Consider the following 23,294-nt stretch of genomic DNA (forward strand, 5'->3'; position numbering starts at 1 on the left):
ATCTTACTTTTTGCAAAATTGTTTAACTGTCACCTTGATTTTGTTCCCTATAAGTTCACGTAATTTCAGCATTTTCAACAATGCTCCTGTACCTTGTGTACAGCTCTGAGATCAAAGTCTATACATCACAATAATCTGTTGGATGACACGAACTATTGTGAGGCCTGACATACCACACGCACGCAGCACTATGGAAGTCATGTTGCCTCGTTTGCCAGACCAACCTGCACTCTGTGCATGTTAAAATTACACTGTATGAATAACTCTTTTCTTGCTAAGTTCATATTTCACCATTGGGTCAAGTTTGTTCAAACCAGTGAAGCATAATATGTCCCATTTGGTGCATTTTAACAAGAAATTTAACGTTTGAAGGCCCCTGAAATCACAGATAATGTAAACATGATTTTAATGGACTAAAGCTGTTGGAACAGACCAAGCCAAATGGGTACAATGACAAATAGTTTTGGCTGAATACTGCTTTTCACCCAGTTGACTGATGTGAAAGTGATACTGTCCGGCAGTAAACGGGATACTCTTGGATTGATCTCCACATCAACATGTCAAATCATCCAGGTTTTGGTTGTTTTGACAAGCAGATTTTTAATATTTTTAAATTCTTTGTTGAAAATCAAACCCACTAATAGTGTCAAGTCAGTTGGCTAAACATGTAACATCCTGGAAATTGCAAATACCTAGTACATGTATTTGTAACAACTTGTTTTGAATGTGAGTAGGGCCTACGTAACTCAACCCTTTGAGCACCAAAGTCAATTTTTGAAGCCTTTACAAAGTATACTCCAGTCAGTTTTTTTCAAATTTTTGCTAAAATTTGCTAAAAAAATGTACCCATGAAATGTGATGTCTATTTGCTTCAAAATTATCCAAAACAAATACAGAACTATCGGATAAAAATTGGTAAAATGTTGCACTAAAATTTTGGTGGAAAATTTACAGCACTCAGAGGGTTAAGCATCTGTCAACAAACACCCATCATATTGTATAGTATCATCATAGTGACATATTCCAGTACATCTGACACAAAAAAGTGTCATGGGAGATGAAAAATATACATTTCGTAGATACCAGATGGGTACAATGACAAAACTAGGGGAAGCGTTATTTAAATTCCTGTCCTTTTGGCAAACATTCATGTCAGAATTTAGCATATTTATATAACTTTACACATGTGCAAACAAGGTCTATATCAGAATTTAGAATGTTTATGTAACTTTACACATATGTAAATAAGGTGTCCACACTTACAGTTATTCCCACCCTTTCTAGAAACTGTATGGTCTCAGGCAGACTCTTTTCGTTGCGACGTCCTCTGTCTCTACGAATTTTTTCAAGTACAGCAGCATTGGTTTGAAGAGTGTTCAGAACTCGCACCGCCTCCTGTTAATGTAAACACACAAACATGAACAAATAAATAAATAAATGAATAATTTATTTCGACATGAAATAAGATCGCAAAATCCGCGATGTTCCTATCATCTATCATCTTTTGCAATTCAACTCTCTGTCGACTTCCTAAAACAGAAATCTCCCCATTACCTCTTTCTGTACGCTCCGGGCAAGCTGGCTTAGCCAGCGGTACAGGTTGGAAGCACTGCGAAATATTCATTGCTATTAAGTCAAAGAATTTGACTTTGAATGTCGTTGCATAACTTGGAATGCATCCTTCACAATGTCACTGCACATGATGTTCACCTTAAAACTTACTCCTTGCAGTGGGCTCGACATTATCAACACCACAACACTTGGAAAACGCATGGAATGTCATTTGGCTTGCAACCACGGAACATAGCTTGAAACTGCAAATAGTGGACCAGACCAAAGTGTTTGTGATTTCTGTTGTACAGTGTGACACTGCACTGCATATAGCCAGGATGCGGGCGCAACAAAACCATCCATACATACACTCAGACATGGGCGTCTTTGTGTACACCCAAGAGACTGACCACTGTAATATATTTCTCAAAAATACATTGATCACATTTTAAGACAAAAATGTTTACATAATTACTTTTTACAGGATATATCATACATTGTACTTTAAATTTATTACACTAATGTCAAGTCAAAACAAACACACTTTGCTCTCTCTGGCAAAATTCATTGTGAAAAGCATAAAGAAAAGGAAACAAATCTTGTAACTGGAGTATTCTATTGTATCGAACCAGTACATCAATTCTGAATTTCTTGTTCACTTTTGTATGACACGTGTAAAAACCATTGTAAGCCTTTGACCTCAAGAAAATAATTTATGTATGGCTTTGTAATGATAGGCAGGTGGCCTAAGTTATCGAAATAAAGTTTGATATTTAGTTTATTTAGTTTATGTATTTCTCAATCCACAAGTCATCACTGAACAGTTGAACAATTTTAATGTGTACAGAATGAAAGCTTACGTATAAACAGAAATATGAGACGTGTTTGATGCTAAATTTTAATACTTGTGAAATAGTTTCATCTAATAATAAATGAACTAATCCAAAAGCAACCATGAGAACTGGATGCACTAACAATTCACATCTTCGTATCAGAAAAATTTGTTCCAGTCATGTCTTGACCAGATATGAAAAAGTATGACGTATGTACACTTTTCATCATTTCAGAAAATACTTTATACTTGTAAGTTCATCCTCATGTATCTACAAGCTTACTTTGCAAGCTATCGGACATGCAGTTTCACAGAAAAAAACATCATAATCGTAAGTGAGAGAATTATAACAAAAGAATACATGTAGGTAAAATTCTTTGTTTTGTGTCTATCTTAAATTCTATGATTTTTTTAAAAAAAACCAACATGTAAATGATCCCCGCTTAATAAAACTTTAAACTAACTGTGAATACACTAGCGGTGCTGTGGCATATTGATCTAACCTGGGTCAAGGGTCATCGCCACTGATCTTTGGCAATTACACCTGACCAGAGAGCGATTGACAATACTCGCTTGTATATTCAAAACTACCTTTAAGCCAATTTTACAAAGCCATTAGATATGCGGGCGGCCTCAGAAAATATCGTTTCAGACAGAAAGACATACATTCAAAGATTTTTAATGATGATTTGAACAAATCTGCATTTGGGCACCTTTGGAATTTATGTACATGTATCAAATATCAAAATCACCGGAACAGCTGATTTGTAAGAATTTCTGCATACCAGGCAAGTGGACAGACAATGACAGCTGATAGATAATGGACAGTAAACTCAATGTCATTGACAGTGAAGTTGAGAAGAAAAATGACAAAATGACATCACTTTTGCCAAGCAATCCTCCGGGACCAGGAACAAATATTTTTATCTTGGCCTAACCTTACATAGATTATTGAAGCAATTGCAGTTACATTACTCATACTTACTGTCTGTTTGGAAATAATAAAATTTATATCTTTGTCATTAGTTTGAACAATTAATGTGCTAAAATTCCACATTTTCCAACATCTCTGTAGTATCGCTAAATGACATATTAAGGACAGAGGGAAGGTAAAAATTTGAACAGAGGGATAGGGAAGGTAAAAAAATATATATTGGTGAAAAAAGCAGGAAATTTCATCTTACAAAGAAGACACACTTGTTGCAAAGAACAGAAATGATAAAATTAATTTGATTTTCAAGCAAGAACTGTGTTTAAAAATTAATAAGTGTCAGAGTCTATCTCTGATTGGAAGATCGGTTTCTTGAGGACGGGTACAGCCAAATTTACAATTCAATTTCAAGGACGTCAGCCGTCTGCCTATTCTGGGTGTATGTCCTCTGAAACTAAAATTGTCGTTGAAAGTTATGTAACACCTATCTGCTCAGATGTATACATTGTACATGAAGGTCAATAGGGGTAAATATAACAGTCATCACTGTTGCACAGCCTAGGTACCTGAAAGGAAGTCCAATAGTGAGTGGGAAAGAACTGTTATCATTGGTCAGCTTTCCCTTCTTGATACACACATAATTACTCTATACATATAACTGAAGCACCAAGTGCCAACTGGTGTTCACACTACATGCCTACACTACATTTCATTAGATCACCATGCCCATGTGACTACAGCAAGCTGAAAGTTGAATGTATGTGTTGTATGAATACAAGGTTCAATTCTGACCGCATTTTATCGCTACTACCACATTTAATTGTATATGTGGACCATCCTTTAGCTTACATGAATTATGGATTTATGTTAGTTTGTGCGTGAAAGCCAGAAATAGGAAGAGAATATGTGAAAATAGAGACAGGACTTTATCTAAGGAAGGCACCATGTGTATTGCCCAATCATCAACTGCCAACAAAACATTTCCATCATGCATTGGACAATACAGGAATGAAAAAAACAAAACAAGAAAAGATTGAAGAAATAGCACTAACATAAAACAATGAAACATTCTGTTGATTGATGATAACCGGGCAATTAATGATTTACTGAAACTATAAAAATTTGGATAAGTTCTTTTGTGTCACCTGACTAACGCGAATGTTCAGATCAGTGCCTCGTTGGTCATCTCGGGTCTTCGAGCGCTTCAGCGTGCCTTCCTTCTACAAAGACAGGGCAGGCAGAAATAAAATTACTGGTAAAGAAGCAGGTGATCATACAAACAGCCGGGAAGAGGATACGATGAAAACAGATTTGCAACAAAAATTGCATAAAGCAAATAAGGGGTGAAAATTAATTTGCTATTTCTACTTATCAAGAAAGCAATGTTTACATGTATACATGTAACAGTGCTGTATAATGGCTTCATTGAGCAGCATGAAGCTAATATTTGGTTAGAACACTTTGCACAAAATATCACTGATAGAAATTTTGCTCGTGTTCAACCAGAGGCTAGAACGTTAGTTCAAGTTACCATGAAGAAGAGAAACAGGACTGAGGAAATGTCAAGTGATGATAACTTAACCTTGTCACCCCCAATTCCCTGTATACAGGTCCACACTTACCATTGATAATAATGGGTTTGGACCAAACCATGGTGGTGAAAGGGTTAAAGGGTTACATGTACACTCTTGGACCCAAGTCTGGTACACTTGCACTGAACAAACAAAGTCAGGTGAGTCTCACGCTTCCGAAGTCTAAATATGGCATAAGGATATCGTTTGATGACAAGCCTAGCAGATTGTGTATGCTTCATGTACACACGAAGTACAGTGTGGAAAGAACTTTGAATATGTAAAATGGCCCATCATACGTAAAGGACATCACAATAACATAGAGAAACCGGTCAGAATTTTTGACTAGCAAAGAAGATAGACCCCACTTCCCACCACATGACAGCTTGTCTTTCTTTGTCCCAACATAGAATGGCTAGCATTTGTTCCCTCACGTTTTCATGATCCTGTTTTTAGTGAAGAGGCAAACGTCGTAACCATTTTGAAGTTTACACGATATATTTTTCTCCCATCCCAATCTCTATAATCCTGCAATTAATATGACTTTAAGTTGCTGGGTCTATTCTCATTACACTTGTAAAGTGGTTGTACCTATAGAGGTCAGAGTTTTGATTGACAATATGAGAAACTTTCTGAAAGTGTATTTTGTATGCTCTTTCCTCTGGTACATAGTAAGAACAGTTAGGAAGGCTTTATTTTTCAGTTTGCTGATCACCATAGAATATACTAACATCCCCTATTTAACCGTTGATCAACTTCCATTTTTAGTGTGTAAATACTTTTGGTCTTGGTGAAAGACTTTCATGTTCAGTTGCACAGTGAATTAGTGGCACAGAAGATCACTGAAAGTGGTAGATGTGATAATACTGATATACAAAAACCTTGGTACGAAAGGAGCAAACAAAGTGGCGCTATAGTAGGCATATCTGGTATTTTCTGCTCAGCAAGAACTTGCAGATGCCCACAATAAGTAACCTTAACCCAAGCTCGCGCAAGGTTAACAATTTCAGCTGTGACACTTGGTTCAAGGTCGGAATGTACAGTTTTAAAATGTTACAAAGTGTGTATGAGTCACATTGTTTTATCAATAAATTTCAATTGACTGAAATCAAGTTTACATCAACCTTCTGTAAGAGACATACATCATGTGCAGTTAATCTGTTCTGCCAAACTAAGAGATGTATGTGTTACGTACCTGTATATACACATGAAAACCTTTACTTCCTAGGATATACATAATTGTATACATACACAATTATATACACATATATATACATAAATATATCGATGCTAAGCAGAGCATTGTAAATAAACAAATTACCTCAAGTACAAAGTAATGAAATCTAATGAAACTTAAGTAATAGCTTTCATTACTTTGTACACGGAAGTAATTTGTATATATATATATGTATGTATACACACACAAACATACATGTATATATATATTATGTTTCAGTTTTAGTGTTGTATCATAAATGCATAAATACTTAAGAATTGTATATAAATACATGAATACACTCTTATATTTATTGTCTTTCTTTCTACCTCCTGTTTGAATTACACAGTAAAATACTAAGTTAACAGAAATTGACCTGAAAATGACCTTGCAGCATGACAACACAACAGCCTCAGCTTCGGATAAAAGGACACAACTGAAGTTGTATATTTTTAATTTCGGAAGTTATTACACACATGGCATTGTTTCATTGTAAGAGGCGCGTTTCGATTCATGTCTTCACGAAGACCGGATAAATCATAACGGTTACATAATCTCATTGTAGAGAGAGATTGTTTTACATTCAAAAATGCAAGGTAACAGTGAGTCGCCATCATTAACCGGTCTTTAAAGTTTAACCTATCATTTGACCTCCACAACAAAAGACAATCTTATAAAGACTGCGACTGGTACAGCACAGATGAAACCACATGACTATTTTGTTCTGTCGATGACAATTGTCTAACCAATGTAGAAAGTGTCGAGAGGGCGACACGTGGAAGGTGAAGTAGGCCGCGCCGAATGACTCACTGTACATTCACAAAAGTCCACTCAACTCAGAGACTCACATACCGGTGAGACGCCGGTGTGTTTGGAAGCTGAGTATGAAAATGACAAGCTTGTTACCCTCTACCATTAATATTGAAAACAACTTACAAAAAATACTCTAATAAGGATCAATAATCCTATAAATGACACACACTGAAATCGACACTTACTTCGTAGTTTGTCTTCGACACGACTTCGCCGGCCATAACAGGAGCGGCGATAGTGTGCTGCTGTGCTGTCGTTGATTTGGAGGTTAATGTTGAATTTGTCGCCCCCAAAGTATGTGTACACTGAGAAACAATAGTCCTACTTCGCATTGTACGCGCCAATACTTTCAGCATTACAATGGATTTTGGACTGGACCACACTACATAAAGCAAAGAACAAATCAGCTGATCACGCCAGGCAACATCGATCTCCAAGCACATCCATATCGCTCGATCTCGATCATGTGCTCCACTTACCCGCTAAATGTGCGCAACAGGAAGTTAATTTCACATTTCTCTGCGCATTTTATATTCCAGTGCGATAAATTGACGGTTGAAGGGCAGCAAGAAGGTTCATGAATTGTTCGTATCTGTAGGTCTACAAATGTTTATAAAATATTGAATAAGCTTCGTAGTTGCTTTAATTAAAGTAATCACGTTTTTTTTCGACTATAATATATCGTTTGAAATACGGCTTATTTGAACGAGGGCAGAGGTCGTTCTTCTGACAACGCATGCGTTAGATTGAGAAAATGGCGACTTCCCTTGAGAGAAAGTTGAACAATCTAGAAGCTCGATTAAAAGCTGAAAATGAAGCCAAAAGACGTGATCGTCCAACAATAGATTTTACACTAGAGAGTCCCAGGGAACGTAAACCAAAACCAGGTAATTTTTCACATCTCTATGGTGCATATCGTTTAAATAATCTGGCATAGTTGTGCGCGATGTCTATTGTGTTTTCGTCCGCGAAGTCAATAATATAATTTATTACGATATATTACTTGATTTTTAGTCGTACCGACTTTTCGATCTCTCTCGCCACTTTCATATCGCACGTTGATACTTCAGATCTTATCGTTATCAAGGTGGCAGCTGCTGATGTTGTACCCACGCTTCCTGGAGCGATCTTTCACCATCACTTTGATTGTTTTGGTCTTTTGTGTCGAACAATTACTCAGATATCGGTTACTATAAATAGACCGGGCTTCCCCTCGACATTCCAGTTTTTAAAAAGCAATCATGGCGCAGCGTCGACTCTCCATCCCAGAACTACTACAACCGGTGTCGTTCAGTTTGCCAAGAATTAACGGAAAGTACTGTTATGTTTGGGATTTATCCTCCGGGAGGATTCAATCATGGGATATCATATTAGTTTGCCCCACCATGTAGTTTTCTGCTCCATCGTTCCGTCTTGTGACTGGAACTGAGTCGTGGCACAAGGAACGTCAAAGGAAAAATCAGGTTGCTCCTACGAACGTTCTGTTCTGTCGTCAGTAATGTTCCGTACACCACGTTAACGTGTATAATTTAAAATATTCATATCAGAATTGATATTACATTGTTAGTTGTGCTTGTTGTAGTACAGTGAATGACAAAAGTTGTAGGAACATATTGAACAAGCATCTGTGGTCTACTGCGTATCTTGCACATCTATTTATGTTAGCTTATGGTGTTTAGTATACCAGCATGTATCATTTGCTTTGGTTACCCTATGTGTAAACATAAACCCTAATTTTAGAGTGTATGGTGTAAACACACAACTTTTTATTCCAGTTCCTATTTATCTTGACAACAGTTATGACATAATTTTGTGATAACGTTGATCATACAACAGTACTCATGTGGACGTGGCAATCTCAAACCAGATTAGGAATTGCACCATGAGCATCTAATCCCAAACTACTGGGAGGACAGGTGCAGGGATAAATTTAACATGTGTATGTAATATTATGCTGCATTTTAAAGTGCAGATTCTGTCTGTAATTGCCTTTCATTTATGAATTGTCTGCAGTAACAACTTGTGATTTATTATGAAAGTGAATGTGAAAGTAAATACAGTGATCACATGGCTTACATGTACATGTACATGTGCATACATTTTCCATATATGCTAGTTGGAAAAAAGGTCGATGTGATTATTGAAAATACCAAAAACAGTAATGGAAGAACTTAAACTGTAAACTTCAGAAAAAGATTGACAGTAAGAATGTCCATAAGTGGAGAGATTCTGACAGACAATGAAAATTTGAGAATTGACAGTTTTTGTGATGTCAAAACTGTTCTCAGTCATTCTTTCATTATCATTTTTAAATCTGCAATGCCGTTCAACTTTTCTCAAAGCTCGCTTTGCTATAACTTCTCATGCATTATCAATCATGTTTGTTTCTTTGTGTGCAATTGCCAGTATATACTTTTTCCTCTCCTAATTTCATATTGACTGCCTATCGTTCAATTAGAGCGAACAGCCTGTACATATCTTACGTTGCATGTGTACAGCTCCATTGTTTCTGGACCAGAATTCATTTGTCTTAACTATCTCTGCATATTGTAATTGTACGCCATGGATTGCATTGACTGGGTGGAAACATTTATACTTACATGTAACATACATTGTACACACTGTTAGCAAAGGAGGGAGCGTGCCCTTGTTTCTCAAAACAAAAATGGTAAAAATACTATTTTCCAAAAGTTTCAAGAAACTGACATTGGATATGTTGTGTGTTGAGTAAAAACATGGCCTAGTTATCATTACATGTTTATATCCCCTTTCAAAACAATCATAAATAAGAGCTATTCCCTTTAGAGTTTTGGTTTCATGTGCATCATGCAATAAACACTATCATATCAAAGAGACAGTAGTATGAAAATCTGATCAATGATTATATCTAATGTCTTTGTTGGTTTCGGTGTAGAGGAGATTATTAGAAACTCTAAACTCCTGACACTATACACATATGAAACACACAAATGTGTACGTGTTTAGGTCCACCTTTATTTTGATAAATAGTCATTTTAGTGAACAGGAAGCAAAGACCTATGTTTTATTACTTAGAAATGTACACACAGAAGGTGAAGATCATACAGTGTACTAATATCATTGGGCTGAATACCTTTGATTGGACTATTTCCAGTACATGTAAATACTCAATACTTGCACAAATTCCCCGATGCTTCTTCAAAGTGTTTTACGGCCCAGATGAATTTATCAAGTTCAATGTGTTTGTGTATACAGGTCTAGATTTATCAAGCCATGGTTCAGCACAAGCACCGGGCAGACGAAGAAGAAGAGAATTTATATTTCCAGGGCCTTCCCCTTCACCACATCAACATAGGACAACACTTGACAGGTACTTGAAGGTTGCAGAAATTTGGCCATTCAATAGGCTTTCAGTGAGAATGAGGATTGTCCCATAAACCACAGAAGGAAAAAATAGTACATGTAAAAATGGGAAATAAAAAAGTATAGAGAAAATATCAAGTGATAAATGTAAAGATTTGCGTGATATTTAAGGTTCCAAGACAAGAAATTTGACCTTTTTAATCTAACAATTCTCTAACGGTTAATAAGCTCAGAACCCCTGTAAAGTATACATTTTCTGAAAGCCTAGATATACGGGAACATTTTGGTAACCACAGTGTCTCCATTGTTTACATAACTATCACGTTACACGGTAATTTGCATAACCTTTCAAAAAACGGTTTTCCCTATGTTTTGTCTCAATACTTCAAAATATCTGACTCAAACTTGCTGGAATGCAAGCTGTCACAACGCTCTTCCAAAGTGTGTCTCAGATTTTTTATATCTTGCTTAGTTTTTTTGGAGCACAATTTTAAAGAAATCAACTATGCTTAAATTCACTGCTCTGGAAGTTTTTCTGGCATAAAAACTGTTGTAGAAGGTTTAAAGAAATTCTGAGACATACTTTTGAAGACCCTTCAGAAAGCTTGCACTCACACAAATTTCAGCCACATATCTCAAAGCATTGAAACAAAACATAGGGAAAACCGATTTTTGAAAGGTTATGCAAATTACCTGTCACGTGATAGTTATGTAAACAATGGTGACACTATGGTAACCAAACTGTTCCCCTATATCTAGGCTTTCAGAAAATATACAATTTACGGGGGTTCTGAGCTAATTAAACACTAGAGAATTGTTGGTTTAAAATGGTCAATTTCTTGTCTTGGAACCTTAACAAAGAGCTAGGAGTGTGATTTTCAGGTAGTTTGCGCCTTGAAAATGAAAGACTTTATTTTGCCCAGACTTTCCTAGAGCACATTTCAACTGTTCTCGTTCAAAATGAAGAATAAAAATTAGGGCTCACCATCCAAATTTTGGTACTAGAGAAAAAATTACCCAATATTTACCAGTTTCTGAAATTCTAAATGCTGCTATTCATGTGTTAACTCTATGGGGAAAAATAAAATTCTAGATTTTCTCAAATCTGAGTTGGTGAAAACTATTTTCTCTATAAGCTGCAAAATGAGCCTCCCTCACATGGGGCCAACAGAATTTAGAGTCTGAATATCTGTCTGAATATCTGTCCCCAAGGCATACTGTACCTTAATTGCAACATGTTGTTCAAACAACATCCAAAGTAACTCTCCATCATTTAACTGAAACATTGTATAGGTTGTAATATTGTATTCGTATGTGTAACAAATGAAACATGTCACCGATTTTGGAAGGATAATGAATGTGAAGGAAAACAGTTCAAAAACTAGGAATTTCAAGATACTATGGTAATACCTTTGATATTAAAGATTGTGTTTATTTACTTCTGTAATACTTTTATTTTCAGTGCTGAAATAGATCAAAAACTACAAGAGATTATGAAACAGACAGGAATACTTACATTTGATAGCAAGGTATGTTTGCACTTTGTCTCTAGTGTGACCCTTGAACTCTGTTTTGTAGGTCAATAAACCAGTTCAGTATAGAATACTAAGGAAACCCCACTCAGTATGCAGGTCACCTACTCTGTGGTGGTGACTCATCACTGCCCTTGTCTGCAGGTGCGGGAGGTTTTCCTTGAGATATTGGAGATTTGCCAGACTGATGAAGTATAGCTACTGTGCACATGGCTGGTTAGCCTGATCTACTGGCCTGTATGTTTGGCCATTGCGTGCAGAACTTACTCTATGCAACATGTGCTCAAGAGCAGATGCAAAACATTGACACAAAATAAATACAAGCATTTGTGGCATCCAAACTACAGAGATACATACGGTGACACCATAGATGGGCTCTGTGTTTTCTCGTGTATGGCAACAAATTTTAAAGTTAGGTGTATATATCTCTCCAGTATACATGTGTGAACCTTTAAAGATGGATTGTGCAACCTCAACCAAAAAATTAGCCGAAAGGGTTAAAGTTTTTTCTCATCCCGTTTTTTTTGTAGAAATATTCAGTTAGTCCCAGTGATCTTGAAGAGTTAGGAGAAATTGGCAGCGGTACTTGTGGACATGTAATTAAAATGGTGCACAAAACATCTGGCAATGTCATCGCTGTGAAGGTAAGTTCAAGGGTGAGGGCTTGATCATAGACTACCCATGATGCAATATACTATACAGTATATTTATCACAGCTGATTTACGGTACCCTTGATGTGTACTCTCTCCCTGTGCAAGCCTCTCTGACATACAATCCTAGAAAGCAATTGTACGTGTATTGCTTCTTAGCAGGCAAGATCGGGTAAACAACAATGTTATGGTGCTTTACAAATTGAGTGACTTGTGTCCAAAATAAATAATTGAAAATGTATTTTCTGCAACCCACTTTCTTTACCCAATCGGCAAACGTGAACATCCTGCTTATTATCCAAATCGCCAACTTTAGTTAAACAATACGTGATTCATTGAATAAATTTCATAGATGACAACACAACACCAATTTAAACAAACTACTCCTGGCAAGTGTGTTCAATTTAGGTTTTTCGTTTCTTTCGTTTCAGCAAATGAGAAGATCTGGCAACAAAGAAGAGAACAAGCGAATTCTAATGGACTTAGATGTAGTGTTGAAAAGTCACGACTCCCCTTATATAGTGCAATGTAAAGGAGCCATCATAACGCCGGCAAGTCAACTCCTGATGTGATAAGGCACTAATGCAGAATGCATCTCTGGAAATTATTTTAAAAGTTGACCTTTCTGTAATCTTTCCATCTTCTTCTTTTTGTGGTGTTTCAAAATTACAAACATTGAAACTGAAATCAAAAATGTAAAATCACGTAGTAGAATTTCACAATGCTCTTGCTTGTGAAAGAACTAAGAACTAAAGCTATGCCAAGAGTTTAGTTTAAAAAAATTCAGATAATCTGATGTAAAGATTAAAGAGAATTGTCCAGGTTAACATCAGCAAATTGTTAGCAAAAGAAGAGATAATAATTTCCAAGATGCATACTATATTAATCTAGTTCTATGTGTGCCGGCTATGCTGACTGTTTTTACCCTGGTACATTGAAGTAAGTTCTTGAACTCAAATTTATCTTTTGTGGTAAGCAAATCCAATGACAGATTGCAAAAAAAAAATAATAATAAAAATAAATTAAGCCATGGACACAGTGTTTTCTCATGCTCCTTACAGAGCATGTCCACAGTGCTTGTCAATGTGCGTACTTGCATTGACGTTATCACTTGCCTTTTGGATTATTGTTATTAGAGTTCAAAACAAAAATGTAGCCCAATCTATCAACAGAATTGTGGCATAAACCACACAATCCATGCTATCTCAGCGATGTGTTGTCATCCAGGGATATTTGATCCTTTACAAGAATACACATGCTTTTCAATATGTTTTAACATGTAAATTGAATATGAAAAAAAATCCAGTTTTGCTCTACCTCACATGTTTGCTTTCATCTGTGTCTCTTGTTATAATTCTCTTCATTCTTGCTCTTCAACAAAGAGCCACATATTGTAGATGTATTTAACAAAGAAGTATGACAAGATATGATTAGATCACAGACCCTTGAGAAACTCCAGGGTCTATGATTAGACGTAATATTGACAGGAGAAGATATTATCTATAAAATGCTTTCAAAAATTTTCTTTTTTGAGTAAGGAGAAAGGTTGCATTCTATACAAAATGTCACATGTGATGAAGAGACCCTCAAGAAATAAAACTTTTGTATTGTATCTCATCAGAGTGATGTGTGGATATGCATGGAGTTGATGGCAACCTGTGTTGAAAAACTTATGAAACGACTTCAAGGCCCGATACCAGAGAGAATCCTGGGTAAAATGACAGTTGCAGTAAGTCAAACAGTCGTATTCGCTTTCTTTCTGTAGAACACAGCACTGACATTCTAGCACTTTATTTTCAATGATTTTTTTTTCCAGGTTTGTCATTGTTTGCTGATTAGTTTTTATAGAAGTTCTAATTTCAGGATGTTAGTGTTTATTTTAAAATCTGGCCAAATGTACGGAATAACAATTTCTGTGCTTAAATCCAGATTTAAAAATGTCATAATCTGACTCTGTCAGTTTCCAAGTCCAGCTGAGCCATTGTAGGTGTATCAATAGATGAGGATGTATTGCAATGTATCATGTACGTGTACATATGTTTATTCAGCATTGCATGGCTTAGCTTCAGTCTTTGGTCTTGTCTTTTTCAGATCGTTAGGGCACTGAACTATTTAAAAGAAACGCACGGTGTTATACACAGAGGTAGGTGTGAGGTAGCTTCTGCCTTTACGAGTGTCCCATCATTTGATCGTATGCTGAATTGGGGGCCCGGGAGAGAGACAGTATATTTCCCAAAATGAAAGAGATTGTAATCTGCCATGTAAAGTGACATACTGTAGTTTAAATGTGAGGTGCAATCAGCTATGCAGTTCATCTCAATGCTCTCGGCCCCTGCTCCTGTTTATCCATATCTTGAAAGATTGCCTAGGGAAACGTACATACTATTTATGATGAGTTCATTAGTTGCTCAGGACAGGAAGTTCAGGGTATTCGTTGTTATCAAGAATATTACATGTGATCTATGCAGAGTAACCACAACTTAGGAATAGAGAGAGCCATCTCCTTCAAAAAGTATGATTGGATCTGTCCAATAGGGCTGTTAGCAAGTGACATCATTGTTCTCTCATTAATATTCAAAAATAAATATTTGTCTGCAAATTTAGATTACACATTTGAAATTACAAATTCAAGAACACAAAAAATACAACTTAATAGGCGACTGCTAATGGTAAACCAAACACTAAAGGACATATTATTAACTCCTCAGACTATAAGCTGCAGTAACAACCACGCATGCAACACTGACAAAATTTGTCTGCATTTCAAGCAGCAGTGTCCGATGTCCCACTTGTGCAGCTATATTTAGTAACATATTTAATAACAAACCTGTAACCACGAACAGTGCTATTTACAGTGAATGACATTGCAAAAGGTGACGTTACAGCTGGTGTAATCTTTGTTCATCCACCTCATAATCTGTGTCCGGCTGTATTACTTCAACGCCAAGATTTCTTTTGAGCAAACTTCAAAGTGATTGAAGATTTAAATCACTTCCCAAAGCTTCCAAAGAAATCATTCAATAGAATGGATGAAATTGCTCTCTCCACAGATGTGAAACCCTCAACATCCTGCTAGATGAGAACGGGACAGTGAAATTGTGTGATTTTGGAATCAGTGGAAGACTGGTAGATTCCAAGGCCAAGACAAGGAGTGCGGGTTGTGCAGCATACATGGCAGTAAGTGGAAGCAGCATGTCCTTTCAGAAAATCAATGGTATCGCTCCAGTGTTACATGATTTTTCTCCTCAGGAAAATGAGCGCCCTCTAGAGGTAGTGATGCTGCAGAATAATGCTGGGTTCTCTCCCTGTTTTCTTGGCTAGTCCCCGCCTCAGTGACAAGCACAAAGAGGCAGGTAACGGGAAACCGCCATGTATCGAATTACGAAATCTGATTGGTTGAATCATGGGGCGCTGTCATTGGCTGTTCAATTTTATTTGGAAGTAACGCTAAAATTATCACAGTTTCAAGATGCGAACGTGGCTAGAATTTAACCAAGGATTTAATTACCATTCTTACAAGTTTTGAAATATTGGCAGCTACCAGATTAGACTAAAAAGCACGCGACAAAAAATGATGCACTATGTGCGGGCATGCGCAATTAACAACTTCCGGGAGACCAAAAACTGTCTCATTTCAAAATGGCGGTTTGCCTGTATCTGCGTCTTACTACGTGCTGCGTCTAGACACGTGAGACGCAGTGATCAGCGAAACTGTTTTCCTCAAATTCTCCTCAGGAAAATGAACGCCCTCTAGTGTTAGTGATGCTTCAGAATAGTGCTGTGTTCTTTCCCTTTTTCTCCTCAAAATGGCGGCAGAGGAAACCAGGTTATTTAGTTATGAACCAAGTAGTCAAATAATCAGTGTCATTCAGGGGGAATAAAGTACCAGGTTGGAGAAACAAACTGTGAAAATTAAGGGAGAATGCGCATTGGAGGCAGATATTTAGGTTCTTAAACATTTACCATATTCTTTTGGCCTTCCACTTGTTTAGCGCTCACTTATAAGCTAAAGGGATCAGTTAAGTTTTCACCGGCTTAGTTTTGTGTGAATCAGGAAGTTTATTTTTCCCCACAGGCATAAAAAGGGATGACGACCATTCTGATTTTCAAATATTGGTAAACATTAGGTAATTTGGTTCCTTAGTACTAAAATTTGATTTTGAAAGAGAATGGTTGAAAGTTTGAGTAAAAGTTTAATCTTTTGTTGTCGAAGCGAACTATCTTCAATGACAATTACATGAGGTTCATCATGCATGAACAACTGTGCATACAAAATGGCTTCACCACAGTGGCAGGTCATTGAGATTGATGTGGTATTCAAATAAAAAACTCCCCATGCTCCCTTACTGCAATTATTTTTTTTGACACTGAAAACAGTCTGTAAGTTACTGTCTTGCAACAAGTACACTTATGTTTAAACTCAGGTGAGAGTGAAGGTATGATATCAAGATGTGTAGAGAGTTTTTTCATAATCAAATAGACTGGAAGAGCAGAGCGATATAAGACTTTTCAATCTGCAAGATTTTTTTCTTTTTGTTTGTCCCACAGCCAGAGAGGATAGATCCACCAGACCCAACTGAACCTGGTTATGACATACGAGCTGATGTGTGGAGTTTGGGAATTTCATTGGTATGTATGCATGTGTCTCTAATTGTTGAGCAAAGTCATCCCACCAGATTCAGATTGGAGACTAACCGTTACCTGTAACCGAATCTGGATCTTATGCTAATTCTTAAAGGGACATAAGCTGTAACTTTTGGCAAGTTTTTAGCTCCCATAGCCATATGTATATATGGCAATGGAAGCTATTCTTATAGGCTAGGAAAATGTCTGTATGTCTGTATGTCTGTATGTCTGTATGTCTGTATGTCTGTCCGTCAACATCAAAAACTCCAAAACCGCTGCACATTTCATCTTGATATTTGGTGTGTACATGGATGATGGGCTGTAGATGAGATTTTGTTCAATGAAGTTGTCATTGCCAAAAATATGCAAATTAAGTGAAAAAAATGTAAAAACAGTCAAAATTGAAAAAACTCAATAACACTGAGCAGATTACATGAAAAATTAGCATGTAAGTACTTTTGGCTGACATGAAATGATTGTGCGCATCTTGGGTCAGTATCTTGGACTTGCTATTTTTCATGAATTTTTTTGTAATTTTCTCCCATTTTTGGTCAAAAAATCTCCTGCTCTGAAACCACAAGTCCGATTGATTTGAAACTTGGTATGGAAGTGCATAGGAGTGACCTTTCCCAAATTTGGGCAAATCGTGGTGAAATTTGCATATTTTTAGTTTACACGTCCATGTATAAGGCAGATCTCCATAGACTCCCATGTATAAGGCCACAAAAATAAAAATTTAGTTTCTCATCGTATTCATATTGCAAAAAGGATGCAGTGACACAATTTTTAGTCCCCACGGATGAAGCCAGTGAGCTTATAGATTGGGTCATGTCCGTCTGTTCGTCCATCCGTGAGTCCATCCGTTCACGCAGATATCTCGGATATTTTGACATAATGTCATGTGGACCTTGATGACCTTTGATCTCAAATATACATATTTGTCCATAACTCAGTAACCACAAGTGCTACCACCCTTCATATATGGTATGATGGGACAGCTTATGACGCCACATATTGTACCTCATTAATTATGCACATATCTAATTTTGAGCGAGCCAATAGAGCTAGAGGTCTGATTTTTGGTATATAGGGATAACTTAGCAAAACAATTTTTTTGACAAAATGTCACGTGACCTCGGTGACCTTTGACCTCAAATATACATATTTGTCCATAACTCAGTGACCACAAGTGCTACAGCCTTCATGTATGGTATGATGGGACAGCTTAATCGTCCACATCTTGTACCTCATTAATTATGCACATATCTAATTTTGAGCGAGCCAATAGAGCTAGAGGTCTGATTTTTGGTATATAGGGATAACTTAGCAAAACAATTTTTTTGACAAAATGTCACGTGACCTCGGTGACCTTTGACCTCAAATATACATATTTGTGCATAACTCAGTAACCACAAGTGCTACAGCCTTCATGTATGGTATGATGGGACACCTTATGACGCCACATATTGTACCTCATTATTATGCGCATATCTAATTTGAGCGAGCCAATAGAGCTAGAGGTCTGATTTTTGGTATATAGGGATAACTTAGCAATACAATTTTTTTGACAAAATGTCACGTGACCTCTGGTGACCTTTGACCTCAAATATACATATTTGTCCATAACTCAGTAACCACAAGTGCTACAGCCTTCATGTATGGTATGATGGGACACCTTATGACGCCACATATTGTACCTCATTAATTATGTGCATATCTAATTTTGAGCGAGCCATAGAGCTAGAGGTCTGATTATTATGGTATTCATGAGCATATTGTACCTCATTTACCATATCTAATTTAGAGACCAGAGATAGTTCTGATTTTTGGTATATGGGGATAACTTAGCAAAACAATTTTTTTGACAAAATGTCACGTGACCTCGGTTACCTTTGACCTCAAATATACATATTTGTCGCATAACTCGGTAACACAAGTACTACACCCTTCATGTTTGGTATGATGGGACACCTTATGACGCCACATACTGTACCTCAATAATTATGCGCATATCTCATTCTGAGCGAGCCAATAGAGCTGGATGTCTGATTTTTGGTATATAGGGATAACTATAGGAGAGAAATTTTTTGACCAAATGTCATGTGACCTCGATGACCTTTTACCTAAAATATATGTTTATGTCAATAAATAAGTAACCACAAGTGCTATGTCCTTTGTATTTAGTAGGATGGGAGACCTTATGACAACACACGCTTTACCTCATTAATTATGTACACATCTAACTGGGCAAGCGAATAGAGCTAGAGATCTGATTTTTTGGCATATAGGGATTAATTAGCAATATGAATTTTTTTTTCAAAATGTCGTGTGACCTCAATGACCTTTGACCTTGATTATACATATATATGCATATTTCAGTAACCACAAGTTCTATACCCTCCAATTTTGATAGGATATTAGACCTTAAGATGTCACATCTTGTACCTCATTTATTATGCGCATATGTATTTCTTGGCTGGCCAATACTGCTAGAGGTCTGATCTTTTTTCCCGATTTAGAACCATAACTTAGACATGCCTCATGTGTTTCAAATTGGGAACAACGACATAGACCTATGTGCCCATAGATCTCAACATATACACTCCAGTGATACTTCTTAATGACCACATTTTCCTGCCCCATCAAGACTAATACTCCTATTACAAGTGGGGACTATGTCATTTTGAATGACTTGTTGAGTTAATGGTTGTATCACAGTATTCGATATATCTAATTCTGTATTTTTTCCATTTTATATTCTGAATAATTACATTAAACATATTTCACTGTCTCCAGTACATTTCATTTAAGTATTTTCACTTCATGCACTTTATCCCTTTCACACATGTTCAAATATCTGACCAGAGAACAAACACTAAATAGTCCAGGATGGGAGCTACAGTGTCATTGACGCTATTTTTCAGTATTCTGCTTCTGTATATCAACTACCGTGTCTGACCCTAATCCGTTTGTCATGCTGAAATTTCGAGTATTCTTTTTGTCAACACAGCTTGTATGTGTGTAGTGATCATTGTTTATTGTTTACAAATGAATTCTAGTCCGGACTTGAATATAATTTTCAACAATAACAATGGAGATTATACTCATATAGGTTGTGTTGATATGCTAAATACTTGGCATTAAATTACAGTTTAGGGATTCCATGCAGAAAGTAAAGGGAAACCATAAAACAAAGGTTCTGAAAAAGTAGCCAAAAGATACAGTTTATGGAGCTTTAAAATCTACTGTTGCCTAGATGAAGTTTTATACTTTACAAAAAATGACAAGTTATACATCACTGTAGGAGGACATATCTTACCATTTACTGTTTATTATAGAACATGCTATCAAAAACCAATGGAACCAACAGAATCTTCACAGCCTGGCCACTGTACATTTTTGTGTTCTGCCAGGCTTGGATACTTTATTTATCTAATGCTTAACTGATGCCAGTGACAGAAGTAGCAAGTGACAATATTGCAGTGCATCTGTGAAAGTGATTCTGATTTTGGTACGAGTTTCTTTCTACACTTAATTTCCACTAATTTAAGAATGTGATTGTTTCAAAAGCATTTGAATTATTGGACATAAATTATTGCATCTTGCAACTTTTAAAAATGTCACTGGGGACTTACAGTTACTAAAGTTTTGATATCTGGAGAAAAGACTATGAAATGCGATTTTCATTATTGCTTGAATAATCATATTTTAATCCTGAACCCCAAATACATGTTTCTCACAAACAGGTGGAGATGGCCATTGGTGAATTCCCGTATAGAGACTGTAAGACAGATTTTGAAGTCTTAACAAAAGTGTTGCAAGAAGACCCTCCAAGTCTGCCCAGAGAATCAAGGTTTTCACTTGATTTCCAGTCATTTGTAGGGGATTGGTGAGTAATCTTTGCCCTTTTCTGTGGCGCCATGTTAGGGTGCGCCCTCTAGTGGCCAGTACTAGTAGACCTAGGGCATGCTCTAGTTCTAGAGCTGAAGGAAATATTGAACCAAGACAAAAATATCCCACTATTATATTTAGAATGTCCAAATAAACAGTACTGTTGATGTATTTTGCACCAAGAGCAAAACTGTGAGAAGTAATGTATTCTACCCAAGCCATAATTATTGAATTTGCTGTTATATCACAGGGAGATCTGTGATTGTACTCAGGCCCAGGGCTCAAGATTGTGATGAGATATGAACAATTTTGGTCCTTGATCATACTGTACTTGAATCTCCCACCTCTGAGACACTTGTTGACCTTGCTTTGGGCTTATGTTAGGGTGTCGACTGGATCCAGGGCTAACCTAAACCTGTCACATGTACACACAGTTAATTAAGACCTTGGCAGTGCGAGTCACAAATTTGTGTTGGCTCTGAACCCACACCTTAACATCTGATCTAAATTACATGGGCCCAGAGGTTACCTCGGGGAGGACATGGTGCATTGACTTGGGCTTTTTAAAACCAGAAGTGACTTGGAGGTGACCTAAACTCAGTACTTTGAATGCGGTAATCCACTATTCATTTTTCCTGTTTTTCCGTCTCGTTTCACAGTTTAATCAAAGACTACACAAAGAGACCCAAATACAAGCAACTCTTGCAGCACAATTTCATAAAAAGATACGAAACGATGAACGTTGACATCGCATCGTGGTTCGCTCAGGTGATGCAGACAACCAATAGTCCAAGGCCAAGCCCAAGTCCAGTTTGAGCGCCCTCGTGGTCTGGTCTACGTCACAACCTCTTCAACATGTACATATGTTATCTACTGGATGTCTTGTGAAGATCTTCTACCCAACAAGCAAGAAATCTTCATACAGGACTGTCAAAAGAATCCCTTGCAACTTTACAGAACTTTCTCCTGCACACACAAATAAGTTGCAATTTTTTTGACGTTAACTGTATGTATGAACTGTAAATTAGATTTGAATGAACTTTTGTCATTGTATAATAACCTTTTGACATTCGACCCTGTGCCACAAGCAGATTTTCAGTTGAGTGTGTTGTTACAATGTTGACCAAACCTGTCTAGGAAAGTCTTTATGTGTGACCTACAAGATAATTTACCCTCGGAACAAAATGTTGGAGATGTAGTGAGAAAAAGTTTGGCGAAATGAATATATAGCAACTGTGAATAACCAAACAAGATAAGAAAAATCCAGGTTTCTCTGCAGAAATTGCAGAAAAGAAACAATACAGCGAAAGTGGTGAGGTTTCGCAGAAGCCCAAGCATTGCTCGGTGTGTTGATATTGTAGGTTTGTTGACGTTGAGGGCCCCATTGCCCAACCCAAACCAGAGAGAAGGTGGTTTTGCTATTTTAACGAAGAAGATAGACCAATACAGTGGTGGCAAATCAAATAACTGATCAGTGAGAATGCAGGAATTCCATTGAACAGAAATAATGTTATTTATTGAAACGAGTTGGACCTAGACATATTGACGTATACAAACTCTGCTTGTAATAGGATGTGCAGAGAGTAAAACGATTCCAAATAACTTTTTAAACAAACCATTGAGGGCGTGCCAGTGTTCCTTCTAGGGAAGTTGGCTTTTATCTCTGTGCTAGTCAGGCATACATAAAGTTCAAACTTTTGCCGGTGCAGAACAAAACTGAGGGAAAAACCTAGAAGTACCCCGTTTTTATTGAATTTCAAAAAAAAATTAAAATTCTGCACAAAAATATGTTTGTTTGCGTTTTCCTAAGCTGATTGCTATTAGAAAAATTCTCACCAGACTGGCATAAATTCCTCGCCAGTCAAAGTTGATTCCCGGTAAGTTAACCTACTAGTTGTCTGACATAAGCAACTCGGTTCTCAGACTGTGTCACATGTGTGAATTTTTACACAATTTTGGATCAGCAACAAGATGAGATGAAATATTTTAATGACTTTGTATGGGGGCCCTTCTGGTCATAATTATGTTTTATTAATTTTAGTATGTTAGAATTAATTTTATGTAGACTGGAATTAATTTACTAGCACCTCAAATTAATTGTATGTTTCTTTTAATTAATTTTTATATGCTTTAATTAATTTTGTGTAGTCATGCCGAATTAATTTTATGTGTTCCAATTAATTATTTCTGCTTATCTTTGCTGTAATTAATTTTATGTAGTCTAGAATTAATTTTGCTAACATTTCAAATTATTTATATGTTTTTTATGTGCCGGAATTAATTTTATGTAGTCTAGATTTAATATATTAATTCCTTCAATTTATTTTGGGTTCAAAAT

The 23,294-nt window shown here is 36.6% G+C and overlaps 2 protein-coding genes across 5 annotated transcripts in view; one reads left to right on the top strand and one right to left on the bottom strand.

Moving 5' to 3' along the window:
- Positions 1-7,404, bottom strand: part of LOC139114283 (folylpolyglutamate synthase, mitochondrial-like) — a 32,512-nt gene extending 25,108 nt beyond the window's left edge. For 2 of the 4 annotated variants that reach the window (XR_011547840.1, XM_070675887.1), the window contains exons 1-3: positions 7,100-7,404; positions 4,460-4,534; positions 1,264-1,395 (exon numbers count right to left, since the gene is read on the bottom strand). Coding sequence is in view for 2 of the 4 variants with exons in the window: in XM_070675887.1 (XP_070531988.1) it covers positions 1,264-1,395; positions 4,460-4,534; positions 7,100-7,357 (465 nt within the window). In the remaining 2 variants the exon portion in view is untranslated. The remainder of the gene's footprint in view (positions 1-1,263; positions 1,396-4,459; positions 4,535-7,099) is intronic. The other 2 variants (XR_011547841.1, XM_070675888.1) reach the window with 1 other exon arrangement.
- Positions 7,405-7,634: 230 nt separating this feature from the next.
- On the top strand, positions 7,635-21,958 carry LOC139114285 (dual specificity mitogen-activated protein kinase kinase 7-like). Its single transcript, XM_070675891.1, is given in 12 exon segments — positions 7,635-7,801; positions 10,149-10,263; positions 11,719-11,785; positions 12,319-12,432; positions 12,871-12,990; positions 14,061-14,168; positions 14,531-14,582; positions 15,490-15,498; positions 15,501-15,616; positions 16,988-17,068; positions 20,812-20,954; positions 21,616-21,958. Coding segments are annotated over 12 exon segments (1,215 nt in total). The 5' UTR covers positions 7,635-7,668; the 3' UTR covers positions 21,773-21,958.
- Positions 21,959-23,294: the final 1,336 nt, after the last annotated feature.

Source organism: Ptychodera flava, chromosome 16 (genome assembly GCF_041260155.1).
Source record: "Ptychodera flava strain L36383 chromosome 16, AS_Pfla_20210202, whole genome shotgun sequence".
NCBI lineage: Eukaryota > Metazoa > Hemichordata > Enteropneusta > Ptychoderidae > Ptychodera > Ptychodera flava.